This window comes from Pteronotus mesoamericanus, unplaced genomic scaffold (genome assembly GCF_021234165.1).
Source record: "Pteronotus mesoamericanus isolate MK-2021 breed Mesoamerican mustached bat unplaced genomic scaffold, CSHL_Meso_final contig_116, whole genome shotgun sequence".
Classification (NCBI taxonomy): Eukaryota; Metazoa; Chordata; class Mammalia; order Chiroptera; family Mormoopidae; genus Pteronotus; species Pteronotus mesoamericanus.
Window position 1 is genome coordinate 7,215,998 of NW_026555027.1, and position 23,829 is coordinate 7,239,826.

The 23,829-nt window shown below is 43.6% G+C and overlaps 1 protein-coding gene across 1 annotated transcript in view; it reads right to left on the minus strand.

Annotated features, from left to right (window-relative positions):
• The window catches only part of DSCAM (DS cell adhesion molecule), a 524,904-nt gene that overhangs the window by 394,664 nt on the left and 106,411 nt on the right, over window positions 1-23,829 (minus strand). The window contains exon 3 of the mRNA XM_054578507.1: window positions 19,482-19,628. Coding sequence (XP_054434482.1) covers window positions 19,482-19,628 — 147 coding nt within the window. The remainder of the gene's footprint in view (window positions 1-19,481; window positions 19,629-23,829) is intronic.

Consider the following 23,829-nt stretch of genomic DNA (forward strand, 5'->3'; position numbering starts at 1 on the left):
ATGACAGCAAGTCTCCAAGGACAGGGAATCAGCCGTTATGAAATCACCCCAGTGGTTACAATGGACCGTAGGACTCACGGTGCAGCCCTCGGACTTGCCGGTTCTGCAACCCCTGGGAGCGCATCAGAAATGCAGAGCCTCAGGCCCTGCCCGGAGCTAGGAATCAGAGTCTGTTTTAACAAAATCTGTGGATGATCCACGTGCACACAGAAATTCAAGAAACACTGGACAACGGAAGGTCAAATTTCATGTTTTGAATGAAGAGATTGTAACACAGTTAGGCAGCCTATCATATCATTGTTGGAAACTAACAGCCATGTGACAACTTATCTATAAGGTGTAAATCGCTCCAGACCACCTGGAGATGGCAAAGGACTGGACTTCCTTTCTTTATGCTAACCCCACCAAAAGACATTGATTGGGAAAGAACAAAGTTCAAAAATGGGGGTGAAGAAGGGGCAGGGTGGTAGAAAGTAGTTATGCCTTCCTCTCCCTTCCATACACACACCAGACTATAAACCCCTTCCTTGGACTGCGGGGACCATGTTTCTTGCTTATTCACAGCTACATGCACAAAGCCACGTACAGGGCTTGCACATAGTAGGTGCTCACTAACTATTTATTGCATAATTTGGTGTCCTGAACAGAGGATAGCTTTGTTACTCATTTATTTTGAAACAATGAAAAAAATCTCTTCACCCTTCAGTTTTTTGCTGTTTTCATCTATATGATCTGCTGAAATTATTTACTCTGAGATACAAAATACTTAGCAACTTAATAGCTCACTCATAAGTGACATGTGATAAGCAGACAGACACAAGGAAACTCCATGTATTTAAAAGCCCTGAAGAAGAAATGGCTGAGAATAGCCTAGGAAAAAATAAAGTCTCCACACACTAAACAAGAATTCGTTAAGGAGCACACTCTTCTGCGTACCATGTACCCAGGTGGCAATTAGTACACCAATATCCTCCACGTGCTCACATTCAACAAATACCCACTGAGTTTACACTAGGCACCAGCTACTCTTTAGACATTAACAAAACTGATCAAACATATCCCTGCTTCTTGTAGCTCCTACCACAGTGTTAAGGAAAATAAAAAATGGTAAAATAACCACCTTTTTTTTTCCCCCAAAAGGTATTACAATTTTAAAGTCTATGATTTACTTGTTCTTCATTTTCTAAGGGCTGACTTTTTCTTTTTTAAATATATGGCCATAATAATAATAATAAAAACCTACCCAAATTCAATGCCATCAACTGCATTCTTTGAACAAATATGAGGACAAAATAATTCTTACAATGATTTTTGAACTTGTCTCTAAAATGCAATGTTACACATGAAACTAAAGTTAATTCCTCAAAGGTCTATCTATGAACAAGTTCAATTTTCCCATACAGTTATTTAAAGGGAAAAGATGCAATAATTTCTTCTAACTCTGGTAAAATACATACAATATAAAATGTATTACCTTAACCATTTTTAAGAGTGCAAGTCAGTAGTGTTGAGTATTCAGATGATTGTCCAACCAATCTCCAGCTCTTTTTGTTTTATGAAACTAAAACTTGATATCATTAACCAACTTTCTACTTTCCTCCCCCCAGGCCCTGGCCCCCGCCATTCCATGACGAAGAATCTGATCACTCCAGGTACCCCACATAAGTGGAGTCACACAGTGTTTGTCTTTTTTTGTATCCGGTTCATTTCACTTGGCCTAGTACCCTGAAGGAATAAGCTGTAGCATGGATGAACAATTCTTTCTCTTTAAGAGTGGCTGTATGTATCCCATTCTGGTTAGCCGGCCATCTGTCTATGACTAGTTGCATTGTTTCTGCCTTTTGGCTATTGTGAATAATGCGGCTGTGAACATGATTGTGCAAATATCTCCTCAACAACTGATTTTAAAAAATTAGTCTCCAGTTGCTTTTGCAAAGGTGGCTCACCACTCTCTCTGAAAACAAAACCAATTAGTACAGAGAGAAGACAAGTCAAATATATACATATTTTCATATAACGTGTCCAAAAGAAAATACTTGGTCTTCATCAAGTAACATTGCTATTCCACGAGGAGAAAATGCATCCTAATTTAAAAGTTAAATCTAAGAAAAACTAAGAACCTTACTTTGCACTACAAAAGCATGGAACAAGTTGGAAAGGACATGATTCATATCCATGTTCGAATTAGAAACATGACCACATAAAGTTTCTCTAGGGAAAATTGATTATAGTCCGACCACATTTACTTTCTTGAAGAGATATAAAAGTTAATTTTCCTCACCACTTGATTTTAAAAGAAACGTTTATAAGAAGTATTTGGAGAGAGATCAAAGAAAGCAAAGAAAAGGACCCAAAGGTTGAAATTTGTAAAACTTCTAAAAAGAGGTTGAAAGAATTTCTCCTGCAGAAGAAATGGCTGAGAATAGCCTAGGAAAAAATAAAGTCTCCACACACTAAACAAGAATGAGGAAGGGGGTGACTATGGGCAAAGCAGGAAATCGTTTCAACTTATGAAGATGAATAAAAGACAACTTGGAAGCTCCATGGAAACGAAACCCAGAAGAGTGAGGAGAACATAAAACCATTTCTCCAAGAAATCACACTCAGACAAAAGAGCAGAATGGGCTCTTGACATTTTTACATGTAACTTAAATAAATTAAGCCAAGTTAAAGAGCAAATAACTGCGAGGTGTCAACTTGTACCCTGAGTGTTGGGGTGGGGGAACTAAGAAGAGCCCACGCTCTCTTTTTGTCTCAAGTGCCTAAACCGTTCACTTCTCCTTTCTGGCCTAACCTGAATACCTTTCCTACCAAGAAAGGTAGGAAATGAAATCCAAATCCAATAAAATCTTTGACATCTAAAAACTACATTCTAGAGAAATAGAATGTCCAGATTTGTTCTTCTTGTGAGCGTTGTGTGTCCTGTGAAAACACCTAGCCCATACTTAATCTTTAATCACTAAATGAAAGGCTTAAAGGAACATTACGTTTATATAAATCAGCTTCAGTTGCCTTAAATTCTGAAGTAACACAGGGCCCAGCAGAAGTAACGCCTGCTTGAGTGTGGTTGGTAGGGTACATGAATGTCTCGCACAAGATGGAGAGCAATTTGAATGTTTCACCTAAAATGTCATATGGTGTGCTTCAGTGTGATATTGTTATGTTACAGAATTACATGCTTATGATTCTGTAATAAAAAGGGGTGTGATGTGTGCCATTCCCTATGTTTCCCAAATTACTCTTAAGGAGTAAATAAAATAAAAATCACCATGATTATTTAGGATTCGCAGGACGTGCTCCGTAGGTAAAGAACTCTGTGGTATATCCTTTCCCAATTTTTTTTTGAATCCAGACCTATCAGATTTCTCCTACCCACGTGGTTTCTCCATGGATGCAGTTTGGGCAAACAGACCCTCTCTTTGACCTGAGAAGGTACACGCCCCACCTGGAGGAGCGGCGCTAATTTTAAAGGGCAATCTTTATGGTTCTAGACTTGTCCCAGAATTGCAGAGCTCATAATCAGCAGGAAAACAACACTCCACAGAATGTCTCATTAATTTTTAAAACATGACATTCATAATCTGCCTAGTCCTGGTTTGATGACGTGCCAGTTGCTCATGTTTAACTGTGTACTCTGAAGATTCAAATGAAAAAAATACCACATTTTCTTACACAGGTGCATTTTCCTCAGTTTTTCATCATAGAGTGTTTTGAATGTACACAAAAGACGAAAGCGAGCATAAAAAGCCTCCGTGTACCCATCACCCATTGCAACATCGATCAACTCTTGCTGCATGCTCCCCGAGTGCACCAGATTAATTTGAAGCAAGTCCCAGGTACCATAAAGGAGTTTTTTAAGAACTAAATATTGGTTAATGTTTGTTACAAAGAGTAAGGAAGCCACAAGTTTTGCCCCCAACATTTATATGCACATGAATACACATGTACAAAGGGCATATTTATTAAAACATGTCAGTCCAGTGGCTTTTGATTTTAGCCTTATGTCCCCAAATTTGTTTCATGGCATGACATAGGCGTGTTGATGGAGCCCTCTCTTGTTCAGTTACTGCTGGTAAGGACTCAGTAGACATTATTTGTTCCAGGCAACGGGGACTGATATGGTGGCATACTTTTGACTGTCAGATCGGTTTGATCCACACAAACCTGTCAACAAAAACAGGTCAGCAGGTTAGTGCAGAGAAGGAAAAAAAAATCAATAAACCTTTGAATTAATCATGCAGCTGTCAGAGAGAATATGGGTGCACAGAATGAAATGTGTACGTACGTATGGCCTACTTGCTTTTCTTTCTTCTACTTTTCTTCCATTTCCATCTAAAGTTCAGTCCCTCCTGTAGAATTCTGTAATGGAGTTCATGCACCTGTCCCTAATTTATAGCTTCTGTCCCACCCAATTCTTTTATGAAACAACTTCAGACCAAAGATAAGTGAGTCACATTTAAATCCAAGGAAAAAGTGCATTCTAAAATGCTCTTTTTCCACCAGTCTTTAAATTCCAGCCACATATGAGGACAGTTACTAATAAATAAACTTCTTTATAAAACTGGAGTTTAACAACCTGTGTAATAACCTGCCATACACAAAGAATTTTACTGAACATTTACATGAGTTCTGACTCTCCTCACCTTGAATATCCCTTCCGTTACATATGGGGTTTAAAATGTTTGACACTCATGCTGCCTCAGTTTACCAGATGCTCCAAAAAAGAAGTATCCTCAGTCATGTGTCCATAGACTCTCTGATTTGCCTTCTGAGTAACTATTTCACTAGGTACAGATAAATAATCTATGAATCAAGTCACTATTAGTAAAACGTAGCCTAACAGTAGCTCCTGAATTTAACATAGAATGGATATTCGGATATTTTTTCCTATATGCAGCAAATAGGTTGTAAATTTGAGATTATCTGTAATGAACGTACAATAAATGTGTGTGTGGGGGGGGTATGTGTATAAAAGATTTTAGAGGGAGGGGAAGGAAGGGATAGAGAGAGAAATGTCAATGTGAGAGATAGACATCAATCAGTTGGCTCTCACATGTACCTCGACCAGGGACCAAACCTGCAACCCAGGCATGTGCCCAGACCAGGAATCCAACTGGTGGCATTTTGCTTTGAGGGATGGTGCCCAACCAACTGAGCCACACCAGTCAGGGCAAATGTGTACTTAAAGTACATAAAAGCAGTTTTCTAGCTTCATTATTTGTCTTTAATAGACAATTATGGAGGCACTTATATACCACCCACAAAAAATTATTTTTAAAAAATCCCAATATAAAATTAAAAATATTTAAGATAAATACTTTGGTAATTTTGATAAAAGACAAGAGAGACATACATGGATTCATCTTCTGCATCAACAAAGCAAATCCAGTGAACAAAGAACAAGAGGTTGATGAAAAGAAACCTGCATTCCCACGTTCAAGGTCACGGACAGACCATGCAAGGATTCCAGGGGAAGCCATTCATCAGGCCTCAGAGAAACCAGAGGGCCTGCGGGCCCCAAATCAGCTTCCGGATTCCATGGGGACCCTTCAGTGCAGCATCGTTGAAGTCATGGCCGGCATCGGGCGTTTCCGTTTTCTTCACTTAGTGAACTCCGCACAGGAGGGAATGGTTGAGACGTATATGGGTATTTTTCCCTCACTCAATGGCAGGAGAGAGAGTAGAATTCAGCAGAAGAGGGAAGAGCTGGGACACAGATTGGGACAGAGGCTGACAGGAAATGACAATGCAAAGTTTATAGGCCCTGCGTGAATTCTGTGTATCGTTTAAAAATTATCCGCTGAGATTAGGCTTTTCTATTCACGGTGAGAATGTGTAACATAGACAATGTTTTAAAATCCCGAATCCTCGAATAATTTTTTAAAGCACAAATTACTGAACTCGGAATCAGAGCTGTAGAAACAGGTCACGTGCGTCCAGATGGCGCGCTGGCTTTCTGCGGAGGGCCCGTGCCTGGCTGCCTTCCCTTTTGGGAAATAGCCATCCTCCGTTTCAAGTTCATTTGGCTTTCTCAATGATAGGGTTTCAATTCAAACAGATAACAATGCCAAGAACTAAAAATTTCAGCATCTAATTAGGGAGAGGGGAGCGCAGTATGGCCTTTCTTCCCTAATATCATCTGTAGTTTGAAAAATGACTTGATGAAGGCTTTTTATAAAAACCCCTTACTTTTCCTGGTACAAGCATAATTGTAGTGAAAGTTACTGGCACAATGCAACGGCCACAAAAAGAGGGAGAAAATGTATGCAGAGCAAAGAATCAAGGAAGCAAGGAGGAATGGGAGGTTAGAATAAGGGTGAGGCTGAAGACATCGACATGAAACTTAGTTTAAAAGAGAAAGACACTCCCCTCTGGCTATCAGAGTGTTTAACATGGTAGGAGCCCCAGTGAGTGCAAGCGATGAGTGACAAGTTTGAAAGGTAGCAAAAGGGGCCCGAAATTCACGCAAGTTTGGGGGCTTACGTGTTTTTCTGGGGATCCACTGTTCCCTAGAACATGTAGTAGTTTTCATGATCCCTTCCCTGATCCAAAAAATGTCAAGAAATGTTCATCTAAGGACATTTACACCTGTAAAGGAGTATATATGGGTGTATTTTTTTTTCAGAAATTATAATTAAACATTCCCAGATACATGGCATATTGCTTGCATCAAAATGCTTCATAAGTATTTGATATTGAACTAAAACTTTGAAACTCAGAATTAGAAGTCTACCTCCAAAGGATTCATTTTGAGAAGGGCAATTTTCAATAAAATTCTTTTACCTCAATCGTTAAAACCACCCCATGGGCCCTGGCAGTCTCCGCAATAGAGTAACCTACTGACTTCAACTGTCCTGTCCAGTGCGCCTCGGGCTCCACTCTGCCCTTTTCAAACGGGTCACAAAATGGCAAATGGCAACTTTAAAAAACAATGCCTTGTGCATAATAAGGGCTTAAATGACAATAGCAAAGGAATTTTAAATTCCCGGTGCAAAAACAACCTCCACAAAATCCCAGGTTGAGTCCCCACTTGGCCACTCACTGCCCTGGAGACTCTTCCTTCACCATGAAATCACTTTCCAAGGCCATCTGGTGGGTGATAGAGATGGGCGGGTGTTCCAGGCACATCCCCGGCCTCCGCTGGCCCGCGTGGGCAAACCTACAGGCTAGGCATCGCGCGTTCCTGCCGCCCACCACGGGACCTTCTCAGGGCTCCCCTGCCAAGGTCAGAAAGATGCTCCCGTGTCCTCACGCACAGAAGCTGTACACTTTTTAGGTGCAGCTTCATCCGTTGGTGGGGCACACTGGTCCCTAGTTGAAATGGGCACCCCCCGCCCCCACCACACACACACAGAAGCCGTCCATATAGAGCTGGACTCTCTTTATTTACTGAGTGTGCATGTGTGTGTGTCTACCCTTAGAAAAACGAGGAAAGTCTCAGGCACAGTGGCGTGGCCATGCATCCAGGACATCAGGAAGTGCTGCAACATGTCTCTGCCAGTCTTGGCACGTGAGGATGCCCAAGGACTTGCGCACCCGCCCGTCCTCAGTGCTGCATGTGAACAAATGCTGCAACATGGAATGGGAAGGAGGTTTTAAACATAAAATGACCTCGTGAAAATCAAAGGTGACAGCTTAGGCTTTGGGGCTGATTTAGTCTTGGGGATCTGGCACATCTGTGTCCCTCAGGACGGCCTATGTTGCGGGAGCCAGCTGTGAGATCCCGGCCGCCCCATTTGCCTGCCGGATACTCTGCAGCGGGAAGAGAGCAGGTGAGAAACTGTATTTAGAAGTAGGAAAACTAGAAGAAAGTGAAACCTTCTTAAAACATTAAGGATAATTTGAAAGAAAATAGCACCACCATTTTGATGGAAAAGTTGCTCATTCAACATTTATTCCGTAAATATTTTTAAGTGCCTACCATGTGGCAGACATCAAAATGTTATACTTGGGTCAATGGGAAGAGACGATTTTAAAATTAAGAAATTTATTTTAATCCTAAACAGTCTCACCTATTTTTATTTTTCTCCAGTGGTGCAATATTGTTTCAAATAAAAAACAAACCATTAAGTATATTGTCCTCAAGTCACGATGAAGTGCCCCTAAATATGTCAAATGTCCAGATGGTTATATCTAGCTTGGATCATACCGTGTTAAAAAATGGTTCTCTTGCTTAAATATGTCCCTACTCTCAAGCTATGACTGTTATAATTTTTTTGTCATTCAGTTGACAATTTTTGTTAACCCTTAGGCATTTATGCACTGTGGGAAACTGAAAAAACATTTTCAAAAAAACAAAAAACAAAAAAACAACCCTCTACTAGAGAGTGAGAGTTGCAGGACAGGACCTCGGACAAATTGATGGAATCTCCTGTGCCTCAGTTTTCTCACCTGTAAGCGGGGCCCATGAGCACAACCACCTGGAGGGTGGTTGTGAAGTTGTTAGATAGAACTTGACATACATTGTTAGCCATTTAATAACCCAAATGTGTGCACGTGTTTTAATGTAAGTGCAAACCTGCCCTGCAAACATACCCTGGTTTATCTGTGCTGGTTAGGGCACAAAAAATAAGACCCTTTTGTTCTAGTTCATGGCTCATTTTACATCATCCAGTTTCTGTTTAAAAGAAGAAAACATTTAATCATGTAAGGAGTTGCTTATTTTGATAAATGCCAACAGACTATTGGTTCAGCAGCACACTGATGCTCTTGCATTAAAATGATAGAATCTAGGGTCATTTACTCATGACTCCTGGGGTATGTGTCACATTTTAGTGATGCTTCTGAAATAGAATCACTTGATGTGAATCCGTAGCAAGCTTCACAAGAATAACCAGTTTATTGGTTTTGAAACCACGGAGTCTTGAGCACCAGCAACAGTGTCCCCCTAACCTTTAGAGGGGGGAAACACGGGACTCAGATGCCAACTAGTGCACTGCACAAGGAAATGGCAGCATTTCTCAGAAGTGGGAGAGCTCATTGCATCGGCTTCCTTCATGCAGTCTGTCACTCAGTAAGGCATCAGTGTGACCCAGAGAGTTAGGCAGCGCAGTGAGGTAACACGAGCAGTTCAGGAGTTGCAGAATTAGATTTAGAAAGTGAGATGATATGCACATTACCTGTACTAGTTAGCTAGGGCTGCGTAACAAAATACCATAGACTAGGTGGCTTAAACAATGGACATTTATTTGCTCTCACTTCTGGAGGCTGAAAGTTCAAGAGTAGGGTGCTGGTACGGTCAGGTTCTGGTGAGATTGCACTTGCTTTCTTACTATGTTCTCATATGTCTCTTTCTTCTTGTAAGGCCACACTCCTACCAGGTTAGGGCCTAACATTTATGACCTCATTAAACCTGAATTACCATCTAAAGGCTCTATCTCCAAAAGCATTGGTAGTTAGGGCTTATGAATTTGGGTAGGGAGCCCAATTCAGTCCATAGCATGATCTGAACACGCAAGCTTTGCAGTTTGCCTACAGTCCCTGGCATCTTGGCTCTGGACCATCATGATTCTGTCCCCGTCCTGGCCCCCAGCCCAGTCTGACACAGGGCGGGCTACATCAGCTGAGGGACAGGCGGCTGCGGAGTGGCTGCCAGCTGGCACTCTAACACAGTTAGGGCACAGGAGCACTCTGGTATCTGCACTTCTTGCCAAGGACTTCTGCTTTTTGTTTTCTCCCTTTCAAACATTATTTTTATTTAAGGATCTCATTTAATATGCATTTATCAGCTCTCTATTACATGTCAGACAGGAGACAGAAAGATGTAAAATGTGCATGAGAGGGGGTCAAAAAGGAATTGGAGGGATGTGTTAAAATCATGGATTGCACAGTGTCCTCCCAAAATTCATGTTCTTCCCAGAACCCCATAATGTGACCTTAATTGGAAATAAGGTCATTGTAGATGTGATTAGTGAAGATGAGATCATAATGGAACTGGGTGGGCCCTCCGTCCAATATGACTGGTGTCCTTATAGGAAAAGAAGAAGAGACACAGAGACACACACACACACGGGGGAAGACGGTCATGTGACAACAGAGGCAGTGACTGGAGTGACGCATCTACACCAAGGAACACCAAGGACTGCCGGAACTACAAGAAGCTAGCAGGGAGGCGTGGACCGAACTCTCCCCACCAAGACTACAGAGACAGCCTGGCAATGCTGAGATGCTGATCGCGGGCTTCTAGCCTCCAGAACTGCGATGGAATGCGTTTCTGTCATTTTAATGTATGCTGATTATCACCTAGTTTGTGATATTTTGGAAATGAATAGTTACCATCTTTAAAAAAAAAAAAGAGTGATGAAAAGGCAGATTCCTGTTTGGTTGGAGGTGGCAGGAAGGGCACAGGCAGTGGGGAACAAGCAAGCCCAGGACAGAAGCCAGGTCCAAGGTTAGAATCATCTCCGGTGAAGTGATGGACGAAGGCCTGGGAAGAGATAGAATGACCAACTAAGAAGGTGGAGACTAACAGGAAAAGGGAGCGGGGACTGAGAGTTTTGGGGTCTACTTACATTTCGGAGCAAGAAAGAAAAGCTAAGCAAGGAGACAGGGATAAATGGTCAGAAAGGAGAAAGTCAACCAGGACGATGTGCTGGAGCTTCCAACCAAAGGAGGGCAACCAATGGAGGAAGGACATCAGCTGAGTGGATTCTGCAGGGAAGTCAGAAGGAACTTGCACCAAGAGATGGCCTTGGGATTTGACATTAGGAAGTCATGGGTGACCTTGAAAATTTAAGTTGCTGGAGAATGTAAGAGGCATAGCCCAAATCAGGAGAGATTAGCCATAAGAGTGGGTCTAGACTATTAGTTTAATAAGTGTTCCAGAAAAAATAAAAGAAAACATACGGTGGACCAAATTTGGCAAAGGACAAGTTTCTTTAAAACTGGGGGACCCGAGCACCTGTGTCAGAAGAAACACAGTAATTGCTAAAGAGATGATGGTAGAGGCGAGAGAAGGGGGAACTTGATGAAACCAGGTCCTAGAAACCTCTGGGGAATCGTGACGACAGCATTGGCTGGGGGGTAGACTGGGAGGAGAGAGAACATGTCATCCTGCGAGAGAAAGGAACATTAATCTAGTATCTGAGGCGGGAGGAAGAGCTGAGAGGCCTGGCTTCAAACTCTGCAATGTAGAAAGATAAGCTTTGAAGACTAGAGAGTAGATCCAGGAGGGGCAGGGAATGGGGCACTTAAGACACTGAGAAGCTTGGCCAAGCCACCTTCAACAACACAAAAGGGATCCACAGAAATGTCTGAAGGTCTGGAGAAAGAGTGAAGGGCCAGTTAACACCAGCGGGTGTGAACGGTCCATGTACCAATCCCTAGCAATGCTCGCCAGGTGGGAGGAGGGAAAATAAAATGGCGGCAACTCCCTGGACTGGAGCCTACAGGTGATGGGGTTACTGAGGAGGGAAGAAGTAAGGTGCTAAGTTTCATTGCCCTGTCCCATCTGCTCAACAGTAAAGCCACCAAAGGCTAACAATCACTGGGGCTCTGCCTGGAGATTTTCTAGAGCTCCTGTCCCCAACCCACCTAGTGAGGGACTTTCCTCCCCTTGGTCCAGCCCAGAGCAAAGGAAGCAGCATCAAGACCCCCATACAATCCACATATATCTCAGGTCTTGACTTCATGTTGACCTCCTATTCTTTACGTTTATAAATTTTTATATTCAAATCTTTATGTTTAAGAAGTATGCCTGTAAATCTTGGATACTACTTTCTCATAGCACGGCACATTGCCTAGACAAATTTTGATTATGATATATTATTTTAGCTTGGTGACTATGATAATATCAATAGTATTATTGTTACCACTGCCTGATACTGTTTTGTGAATGATCCTGCTATGAAAACTCACAGATGAACAAGAGACCAGAAAATAAATCCAGGTCCAAATTATATCTGCTTGACTTGGCTGACCATCTATTTATGTCTAGAAAGAACCAAACATCAGAGGAACAGAGGAGAGCAGGCAGAAGATCTCTCATAGCTAAATATAAAACTAGGTTTACATTTAGGTGAAGCAAGGAAAGAATCCGGGTCAGTGTGTTTGGGGATTTTAAAATAATTTGGGGTGAGCTCTAATTAAAGGCCGGGAATACCTGGGCATTAGGTGATCAAGTCTTTAGAGTGTAGAGTGTCTCATCCACTTGCTTTCTCCAGCATTTGGTGCTGGGCATATTCAAAAAGTGAGTTGAATGAGTGAAAAAATGAGCCACCATCATTGAGGAAACTGAATTAGAGAGGAAAGAGTTTTGAAGGCAAAGGCCTTGCTTGCCAGGCTGAGCTTTGTCTGGCACCTGGGAGCCAGGGTTGCCCTAGGGCGGTGCCCACCTCAAGGGTACGATTGGCTCATGGTGCCCGCGCTGCACACAGCGCTGTGTATGCTGGGCGCCTGCCTTCCTGCCGGGAGGCTGAAATTCATGTGCGTGCCCACCAGGGGGTGCCTATGGGACCAGCCCCAGATAAAACCCTTGGGCATCCAGTCTCCAATGAGCCCCCCGGTAAGTGGCATCCACAATGGTCGTAACAGCTCCTGGCTGGCGGAGGGATCTGTGTGGCTCTGCAGGGGGAGAGCTCTTGAAGTCTTGTGCCTGGTTCCCCCCGACCCCGCCGATTTCTCCCACCAGGCCCTCTCCCTTTGCTAATTTTGCTCCGGGTCCTTTCCCGGTCACAAATCACAGCCGTGAGGATGTCCCCGCGCCACGGCCTGGGGACGCGCCCCGTGCACCGCTGACCCTCTGACAAATGCAGAAAGTAAAAATTCTGTGAGATTCGGTTTAAGGAGGAAAAACATCACTTGGACCATAGTGGGCTTGAGAAATGGAATATTCAGTTTGGAATTTTAATGCGCTGCCATTTTGTTGGGAAGAGACCAGTGAGAAACCAGCTTTTATCCATATGAGGAAACAGAGGCAAAAAAAAAAGAGGCTTTTTCTCTAGGTCACACAGCTGACCTTCATTAGAGCTGCAGTTAGGGGTCATGTTTCCCCGTCACACCTGGAGTAGGAAGTCAAGGGGCGTTTTACACACACACACACACACACACACACACACACACACACACTACTCTTAAGATCCTCCAGCCTAGCTACCACACTTCTATGGTTTTCTTTCTCTTAAACAAAAAAAGAATATTACGTTAACATGCCTGTCACAATGTGTCTATCAAGATGTCCCAGCAGTTCAGAAGTCAAAAACATATTTTGGGGTAGGGGGTGGCTAATATTTACAATATGCATTTTCCAATTTTGAGAAGGGGACTTGGTCTTCTTCCCACAGGCTGACACTTACTAGACTTCCTGTTGGCTCTGGATCTTTCAGGATCTCATTAGGGGGTTATTTTCAGAGTAACCAACTTGAGCCACTCCTCTAACATGACCTTCATTCTCAGTGTCATGAAGAATGTCCTCCAGATCCGTAAACAACCCAGTTTTTAATTACTTCCAGGTGGCAGCAGAGTAACATGCAAAAATGAATTTAGTGAGCAATGGACTTTACTGGCAAAACTGCAAGCAATTAGTGGCTTTAGGAAAAGAGACCAAGCCGCTCCTTTCCTGTGAACTTTCACGTGGAATACACCGGGATGGGCAAGGTAGGTTTGCTGGGCCAGCGTCACCGTCTGCGGAGTTATTAGAGCTACTGTAATAACCATAGCCTGCATGTTTTTTCCCCCACAAACAACTGTAAACCCACCTTTCCCAGCATTTTCTTTCAGTTACCTCTCTCCCCAAAAAATAGCATAGTGAAAACATTTCATAATTCCCCCCCTTTAAAACAAAAAAGATTGTATTTATTTTTAGAGAGGGGAAAGGAGAGAGAAAGAGAGGACAAGAAACATCAATGTGTGATTGCCTCTTGAGTGCCCCCTACTGGGGACATAGTCCACAACACAGGCCTGTGCCCTGACGGAATTGAACCAGCAACCCTTTGGTTTGCAGGTCAGAACTCCATCCACTGAGCTATACCAGCCAGGGCCATTTCTGTTTTCTAATTGTAGTCTGTTGCATGCCTCATGCACTAAGAATAATTTCCAGTGTTGGAAAAGTGACTCCTATTTGCTGAAAATCAGATGATAGAGAGAGAGAGAGATAGACAGATGAAAGAAGGAAGGAAGGAAGGACAATGTTCTGTACGATTTCCCTTTACCCTACCAATTTGTTTTCAGTGAGTATTACAGAAATGCTTCTTTGATTCTGCTACTCCCTGGTACCTTTAAATCAAAGAGGGCGCTTCCCGGTCACTATAGGTGTGTTCCTTAAATTACGTTGATGTTGACCTCATTCCCTTTACTCATAAGCACCTTGAGGGCAGAACTGGGTCTTATCGCCATAGCAACCTGAGCAGCTCTGTAGCAGGCTGCCTTGAAAATGCTCAGTGACTAGAAATAACATTAAAATATAAGTGCCTTAGGAGGAGGGAGCACGGCCTCCCAGAGCCCTCTGTCACAGCTCCAGAGCACGCCCACACTGACACACCCGCCATGACGTAACCTCGCTGTCCCCAACAGTTGGGCCCCTCTCCCCTCCCAAAAGACAGTAGACCCCATCAAACCTGATCTCAGTTCAAGTCTGCTGGAGCGTGCTTAAGGGAAACCTTGCCTAATTGGGTTGACTGTATCTATAATGTATTTTTTTTCCGAGATCCTCAAATATTCATGGACTTTCCTAAAGGGCTGCCTCCCTCCCCAGACAATCATTTGAGGGTGTGTGTTCCGAAGCACCTTGCCCACGTACCCTGGTAGCCCTCACTCCCAACACAATGCAGTCCTCTCTCCTTGGGGCTCTCTAAGGGCAGAAGCCCTCTCTGAAGGGGCCCTAGGATAGGGACGCTTCTTAAAGCACAGGCCCTGCCTTATCTAGGATGGCCAGACCCACAGGAGGCATCCAAGGGCTACAGCAGACGTCTCATGTGAAGTGCTAGGCTGATGTCCTTTGATATTTAAGGTGGGCAGGACGTTGTTTGCTTTTATCGAAAACACAGGAAGAAAATAATTACCCGAGGATTTGAGCTCACTGATCCTAAGAGATAATGCTCTCCTTGGCTCATCACTAACAGAGGTGTCTGGATGGGACATGTGGTAACGGCAAATCGGGCCAGTTCTAAAGCAGGGAGGCAGATTCTCAGGATGAGTAAAACGTTTGCCTTCTCCATTTTCCAAATCTGGTCCCCCTCGGGCTGTGTCTTTGATGTTAATGTAGCTAAACCCTCAGTGAGAGTCTCAGCGTCTTATCTGTGAAAACAGATGCTGGACACAGGGCTCTCTCACTGCTGGCCTCCCTGATTGGGAAGAAATTCACGCCAGGCCATTGTGCGAAGCCCAAACCTGAAGCTGTTGTTATTGTTCTTTCCCCAGATGGGGCCTTAGTGTCCTTCTATCTCCACATCAGGAAAACCTACTGAGGCGCTATCCAAACTCCTCCATGTTTACTGGGCTGCATTCACATGCTGATATTTAAAAGACTCCCCTTTTAGCTTAGAGAAGTCATATGGCTGTTTTAAAGAGGCATATAAACATTACCACTCATTGTCCTGGCTCACTTTGGTGAGATAAGAAGGCAGTAGTTCAGGATCCATCATAGGAATCGAGGACATTTGATGGCAGGGTGTGCACCTGTCCCTGAAGTATCTTCCCTCTACACGTTTCCAAGCCTCCTAATGCCCGTTGTTCCAGAGTCCGAGAGCGAAGGCCACAGTCTGGTACCTGGTAGCCCAGGGAAGGGCCCTGGTGAAGAGCCCAGGCAGATGGCAAAGCAGAGGGAAGACAGCATCAGACCTCCTTAGAAGCCTCTCCTTCCCCTGGGAAATTACCCGAGCCCTACGTTTACACCGGTCTCAGTCAGCTTGGGCTGGTATAATAAAATCTAGATTGGGTGGCTTAACCAATAGACATTTATTTTGGTCAGTTCTGGAGGGTGGAAGTTCAAGATCAAGGTGCCAACATGGCCGGGCTCCGGTGAGGGCCCTCTTCTGGGTTGTAGACAGCAGCCTTCTCACTGTCCTCCCGTGGTAGACAGAGCTCTGGTGCCTCTTCTTATCCAGATACGAGTCCCATCATGAGGGCCCCCCTTCATGACCTAATCTCATCCTGATTACCTCCCAAAGGCTCCATTCTCCAAACACCATCCCATGGTGGGGAAGGGTAGGCTTCGACTATGAATGTTTGACACAAACATTCGGTCCATAGCAAGACTACCGGGGTATTCTTTCCAAAGACTGTTTAAAATAGATGAACTTATTTATGCCCTTAATATCAGCGACCTACTGACTTCATGTGACCAAGAGGCACAACCTGATTCCTTGGAATTCTCAGCCTCCCCTGGGAAGAAATCAGTGCACGGCCTACCGTGCAATAAGCTGACCAGAGCAGCTGCTGAAGTGGCTAATGAAACTTTGCACTTCACATGGAAACCCAGACTGACTCCTGATGGGCACTTCTCTCCCCTGTAAGAAGATATTTATTTTCTCATCACCAATAAAGAGCAAAAAGTAGTAAGACATTCCAGTGGAAAGCGTTTTGTTTCTCTTTACAGGAATACACCATTTTAACTTTTTTAATTAAAAAGGAATTTCTAGATGGCAAACACCTATTTACCTCAACCAAGATTTCTGAAGAGCCCTGGCCTGGAACATTTGCATAAGCCCAATGCTCAGCTATTAAAAGCAGGCCTTTGCTGCTCTGGCCTCCCACGAGGGTGCTCTGGGGCTGGGAAGCTGAGGGGAGGAAGCAAACACCCCTGCGCAGGCAGCTTTCTGCCCGTTGGTGAGGACCACGAACTCCCAGCCTCCTTAGATCAGCCAGCAGCGCCAGCCCTCTAGCTGACTCTCCGCTTACTGCTTTAGGAGACTTACACTGGCTGGTTTGCATGGCTGATGGAGTGTATGACTCTTCCAGGTGCAGAATCAGAACTCAAGGAACCCGGGAGGCTGGGACATCTTAGAATCCCAGAAAGAGAGAGGTGGGGTGACAGCCACTGCCAGTGACTAAATCTAAACTAGTCCAAGGAGTCACTGGGCCTCTCAGCAGATTCACAAATCAGAGACATATTAACCTTTTACAGACCATCTGCTGAGCACACAGCATCTGGGATGTTGCTCCTGGAGCTCATGGCTAACGCCCCAAAGCCCCTTGGTTTCCGGGGCCTCTGTGCTGCTCCAGGTCACGCCTACAGGCAGACCCAGCAATTCCATTCTGTGAATTTATGCAAAGAAAACAAAGAGGACCTGAGGTCACACACACGCGTAGTAACGCAGAAAGACACAGGCACTCCCGTGTTCGCTGCGGCCTTATTTACAACGGCCAAGGCACAGAAGCGGTCTAAGTGCCCGTCAATAGATGAATGGACAAAGATGCGGTGCATATATGCAATGGAATACTATTCAGCAATAAAAACAAATAAAATCTTGCCATTTGCAACAACATGGATGGACCAAGAGAGTGTTATGATATGTAAAAGAAATGAGACAGAGAAACACATACCTTATGCTCTCTCTTATATGTGGACTCTTAAAACCAAAACAAAATGGACTCATACAGACAGAGAACAAACGGATGGTCACCAAAGAGAAAGAAGGATGGCGGTGAGAAGGGGAAGAACGGTGAGGGGAATTGAGAATATAGCCTCTAGTTATAAAGTAAATAAGCCACAGGGATGTAGCCTGCAGCACTGGGAATACAGTCCATAATCTTATAGCAACTTCGTACAGTGACATATTGTTACTAGGCTTTTCTTTCATGGTGATCACATTGCAAGGTAAGTAAATGCTGAGTCACTCGGTTGTACACCTCAACTGAATATAACTTTGTATGTTAATTACACATTAGTAAAAAAAGTCCATGGGCCATGCATGTGATTATTTCCTTCTACGCTTTCCACTCTGTTCCACAGATCCACACGCTTATACCTGCACCAATGCCATGTGGTCTGGATTCCTGCTGCTTTGTCATAAATTTTGAAATTAGATGGTGTATATCCTCGAAAAAAAATAAAGAAGAAGAATCCCCGTGCCTCCTGACCCACTCAGCCCCCGGGGCCTGGCAGAGGGAAGTTCCAGGGAAAAGCCCTGTCCTTTGAGCCTCCCTGTCACACTCGGGGTCTCCACCGGCCTAGACCCCCGAGTGAGGGAGACAGCACATACTGCCCCGAATTCTCCCCTCCCCGAACCCGTAAGAGCTGACTCTGGGCTCAGCCAGGTGAACTAGTAACAATCAAATCTCTCCATCTGCCATCAAGAAACTAAAATGACCTCTAAAGAGAAGCAATTAAGACCATGCACAATGAACATTAGCAAAGGGAAGTGTGCAAGGGAGTGTCTACTCTGATTATTGCAATAATTTTTAGTTCTTAAATGCAGTATTTTTTCAATATGCTACCAAATATGATGATGAATCAACATAACAGCCAGAAATTTATTGTTCAGTGAAATGTGAGGGATATCAAATTCACTGTAAAGATGATATTAAGGAAAGCTGAAAACATCTATTACATCCTAGTTTACTGTGATATACTTTAAAGACCAAAGATTTAATTTTTGATTTGGACTTTTTTAACAGTTTAACGATATTTTTCATTGTTCTTATATTATAACATATATTGTCTAGCAAATTAATATCCTGAAAAAAAAATGCTGTGTCACTGTGAGAGTTTAGCTCCAATTTCTTATCTCTATAAGTTGACAAAATTTGGATAACTTTCAAGAACTACATTAACGTGTGTGCATGCGAACTTACATACACAGCCATACCACATGAAGGAAAGCAATCATTTGTAATCCGTTATACCACATTCAGTGCTCAACACGGCTCTTTTTTCCAAAAGCGCCAACAGTCATCCTCCAACAACATGCACAACAGGCAAACTGAGCCTCGGGCCCTCGTGGCCTCTCCAGGTAAATAGTGTGGAGCAAGGACTCAACAAAACCACCGTCAAAGAAGGAACGCATCTTCTTAGAAGCCAGACTTCTGTCATGTCATTTGTGGAAGCCACAAATAAGCCAAGAAGTTACTTATATACAAATATACATATATTTCAGTGCTGAATAGATATTCTGGTAGAATCTCCAAGAACGAGGTCAGAGACACCACATAACTCAAATACCTTCAAAAGGGTCAGCGTAGCATGAAACTGGGGCTTCCATTTCCCAGTGCTGAGTTACAGACTACTGACCCTAAGTGTATTGCTGAGGTCTCTAACAGACATGACCATCCTACCTCCCTATTTCCAGTGGCACAAATAAAACCACAGCTTCCTTATAAAAGTAAAATACAAGTAACTAATTTCTATCCATCAGCCAATTCACTGAAGAATATCAGAACCAAGCCACGTAAACCAGTATAAAACATTGATGTGGCATTTAATCATAAACTAGCATCAGTCTTAAGTATACTAGTTCTTCATTACGACGCAGGCACGGAAAGGAGGGCCGATGCATCTGAGCAACCTGCAGGTTGGGCGCGCTCCAGCCTGGAGGCCCGGAGCCTACCTGAGATGAGTGAAACAGTGTCTTTCTCCCATGAGACGACGGTGATGTACGCCTCCACCGAGGAGGGGATAATGCACTTGAAGACCGCGACATTGCCTCTCATGGTTTTCTGGTCCTCCACACGGACTGTATAGGGCTCCCGTAAAACTGGAAGACAGGAAGAAGACCCGAGGTCACACACACACACACACACACAAAACCTTGTTCTGGGAGCATCTCGTTTGAATACACACGTGGCATCTTCCATATATGAATTGCCTCAAAGTGATGTATTGAAAAGATTTTAAGCAACCTCCGTCTCATGTCTTGAGGACTTTCACTTCATTAACAATAAGCTACACTGTGTACTAAAGTGCAAGAGGACATCTAAACAGAGCTCACCCCCTCCCCCAGGGCAGCGGGATGTAGGAAATAGCTTCAGGTAGAAGTGAGGGGCTTAGAAAAATGCCCTCTGAGGACCAGGAAAAAATGTTCAGACTATGAAGACAAGGAATTGAAAAATTCTAGAAAGGCAACCGCTCCTGGAAATCCTGGAAAACTGTATGACAATTAAAACAACTCTTCATAAATGACATTTTAATGACAGTTGCAAAGCAGTTTGGGAAGCAAGTATCCTGCTTCCCGTCACTTAGAAAAGGGTGCTGATGAGGGAGCTGTCCAAACCCCCCTCCAACAGCAGGAGTATCGCGACAAGTGCTCTTGGGGACTTCCATGAATGAGGGGCCTGGGCGAATGGCAGGGTAGTGTTGGGGTTCAATGCTCGCCCTCCAATCCCAGCTGCCTGGGTTCAAATCCATGCCCCACTTACACAATGGGCAAGTTGTCTCTTTTGCCATCTATATGATAGGGATTTTAATGAAAATATCTCCCACATAGGGCAACTGTAGCAACTCGGTTATTGTGTGTAAAGCTCCCTCAACAGGCTGGGGAACAGTTACATGAATCCACGCCATCTCTGCTGAGGGGAAGACCTCTGTCCCCAGGAAAAGGAGTCATGCGTGTGTCTAATCCAAGTCACAGCTCCTTGGAACTCTGCGAATCTGGGCGCCAAGGCCGATTTCTCCTGGGGATTCTTGTCCTCCCATATGAAATGAAGGTGTTGGGATAGGACGACCTTCAAGGTCTGGATTTTATAAAGCTTTGACTTTCTAAGACTATCCATAGAGACAGCTTTTTGTCAACTAATCAGCTCTCTTAAAATTGTCATCATTTATTGGAAGAAAACTGCCATGAAATTAATTTCACAAAATGAACATTATCAACAAAGATAGGAGTAGTTTCAAAAGGGCAATGTCTTCATAGGTAGAGGTAAATAATGCTCCCTTGTTTTCTGTTTCCTTTTTTCCCTTCTTCTCGTTTTAGATTTTTTTTTTTTAACAAGTCCATTGTTTCTACTTTGTTGGCTTGTTATCCATAATTCTGTTTGGTTATTTTAGTGGTTGCTTTGGGTTTTATGGTATACATCTGTACCTTATCACCATTTATATTCAAGGGATGCTCTACAACTCCCCACATAATAAGAGAGCACTGAAATACTGCACTTCTATATCTTTACTCTAGGCCTTAACGCAATTGTTGCCACCCACTTTATTTGTACATGTGTTACAATCATTCCCCACAAGATGCTGTTATTGCTCTGTTTAAACAGTCAATTATCTCTTAAAGGATTCTAAACAACAAAATATGATTTATTTATCCACGTAGTTACTTTTTTCATTATTCTTCTCCCCTTTCAGTGGATTCCATCAGGTGTCATTTTTCTCCTGACTGCAGGACATTTTTTTAAAGATTTCTAGTCACACAAGTCAGTGGCTGATGAATTCCTCCAGTTTCTGGGTGTCCAAAAAGCTGGTATTTCACCTTCATTTTAGAAAGATGCTCTGCGAGCACATTTCTGGAGTCACAGAAGACTCGTGATTCAGTGCCTCAGAGATGCCACTTCCCTGCTGCTCACACGGATTCTGACAGAACCTGTCGTCCTCTTCACCGCTGTTCCTCTGTGTGTCACGTGTCCTTGTCCTCTGGTGTTTTTGATGTTCTCTCTTTGTCCTTGGTCCTGAGCTGTTTTATTATGAGGCGCCTCAGCGTGGTTTTTGTCATGTCATTTGCACTTGGGTTTCTTGGGGTCCTTGGACCTGCGGGTTTATAGTTTTCATCAAATTTGGAACATGTGGGCCAATAGTGCAACTATTTTTTGGTTTTATCATTCATTCCTTTGGGGACTCTATTTGAATATTAAGCTATCTGAAGCATTTTTCAATGTTTTGGAATAAACAGTTTTTAGATCAGTGTCAGGTTTACAGAATGTACAGAGAGTTCCCATAGACTCTCCCTCAGTACCTCCTACAGTTTCTCATTCTTAGCATCTGAATTAGTATATTTTTATAATTAATAAACCAATATTTATACATTTTTATCAACGAAAGTCCACAGTTTCTATTAAGGTGCACTCTGTTAGTTCTATGAATAATGCCACGTGTTCCTCAGTGAAGCATCGTCCAGAAGAGTGTCACTGCCCTAAATACGTCCCATGCTCCATCTGTTCACCCCTCCCTCCCCCACAACCACTGACCTTTTACTTTTGTAGCCATAGTTTTGCCTTTTCCAGAATGTTACGTAGTTGGAATCAGACAGTATGTTGTCTTTGCAGATTGGCTTCTTTTACTTAGTAACAGGCACTTCAGGTTCCTCAATGCCTTTTCATGGCTTGATAGTTTACTTCTTTCTATCACTGAATAATATGCTATTGTATAGATATACCATAGTTTATTGTTAAAAATATTCTTATACTTTATTCAAGACTTTGCAATACGAGTTATGACTCTTCCAATAGGGTAATACATTTTGCTTAACTCTCAATGCAGCCAGAAGCGAACATTGACATTAAGAGCCAATAAGAGGGTTGGTGGATGGAAAATTCCTAAGAGGAGACATCAAGGGTGGGGGATTCTCCTTGAAAGTGGGCTAAAGGCTTACACATCACAGGTAAGATGAGGAACTTGATCACATATTAAGAGTGATCAGATATCAGATACCAGAGATGACGGATGACTTCGCAAGAGTCTTACTAAAACTGGGCCCAGGGAAAACAGGCACAGAAGGTCAAGATCAAGGGCTAGTTAAGAAAAGGGCTCGGAGGAACCTGAGAAAACTTCAGTCAAGGACAGAGTCTTTGCCATTATCCATTCACCTACTGGAGGACATCTTTGTTGCTTCCAATTTGGGGCAATTATGAATAAAGCTGCTATAAAAATTCACACGTGGGGCGCTGCATCCTCCTTTCCTTCGGGCAGCAAATTGGTGCAATCATAAGGCTCAGCAGGTTTTTTCCAGTTTCTCAAGGATCGCTGTCCTGCACTGTGGGATGGTCAGTCTTGAGAACTGCCACTTCATGTATTTTGCTTGTTTTTGGTTGTTGCAGTTTCAGATCAAAGGGCAAGTTCAGGCCCTGCTCCTCCATCTCGGGCATCATCAGGAGTCCCGGTCCAAGGTTATTCAACCACAGTTGACAAAGTGAAAGACAATCACTAGAATTTTTTTTTTACTTGCCCCATTGCTAAGCAGTAAATACAGCATCAGCAAGGTACAGTGCCACTTCCAGTGGCCCATCTGCATTCCGGTCCTTCGGACAGAAAGAGGACAGTATTTTATTTGATAGGAAAGCTAAGATTGCTGGTTAACGAGACAGGATGGACGGCCCTTTCCTCTTTCACTGACACTCAGACCTAGGTCAGCGTGCTGAAAACTGTGAAGAATTTTTGCCCTGGACTGGTGAGGCTCCGGTGGTTGGAGCGTCATCCGGTGCACCAAATGGTTAGGGGTTCGGTTCCCAGTCAGGGCACGTAACTAGGTTGTGGGCTCAATCCCCAGCTGGGACACGTACCAGAGGCAAGTGATGGATGTTTCTAGATGTTTCTTTCTCTCCCTCTCTCCCCCCACCCCCCCCTTCCTCTCCCTCAAATCAGTAAGCATGTCCCCAGGTGAGAATCTATTTTTTCAATTTTAAAAAATGAATAAGAATTTTATGTGCTGCCAAAGGAGTGACTGTGAGGCCATTTTACCCAATGGCTTATTCCAGGGCAACCCCGACACTAAACGAACGGGACTCAGGCATGTCGGACGAACTGAAACACAAGGCGATGTCCCATGCGTCAGCGTTCATTCCACTCAAACCTGCCCGACAGTCGTCACTGGGCATCAGACGCCCCTCAGCTGTCCTCATGCAGAGCCACCCGGTTCTGTATCAGGATCTACATAAAAATGGGGAAACCAAGTTTTCCAACCTCCAATACACAATCTAAAAAATTATTGCAACCACAATGTGCTCAAAACGAGGGGGTAGAATTGA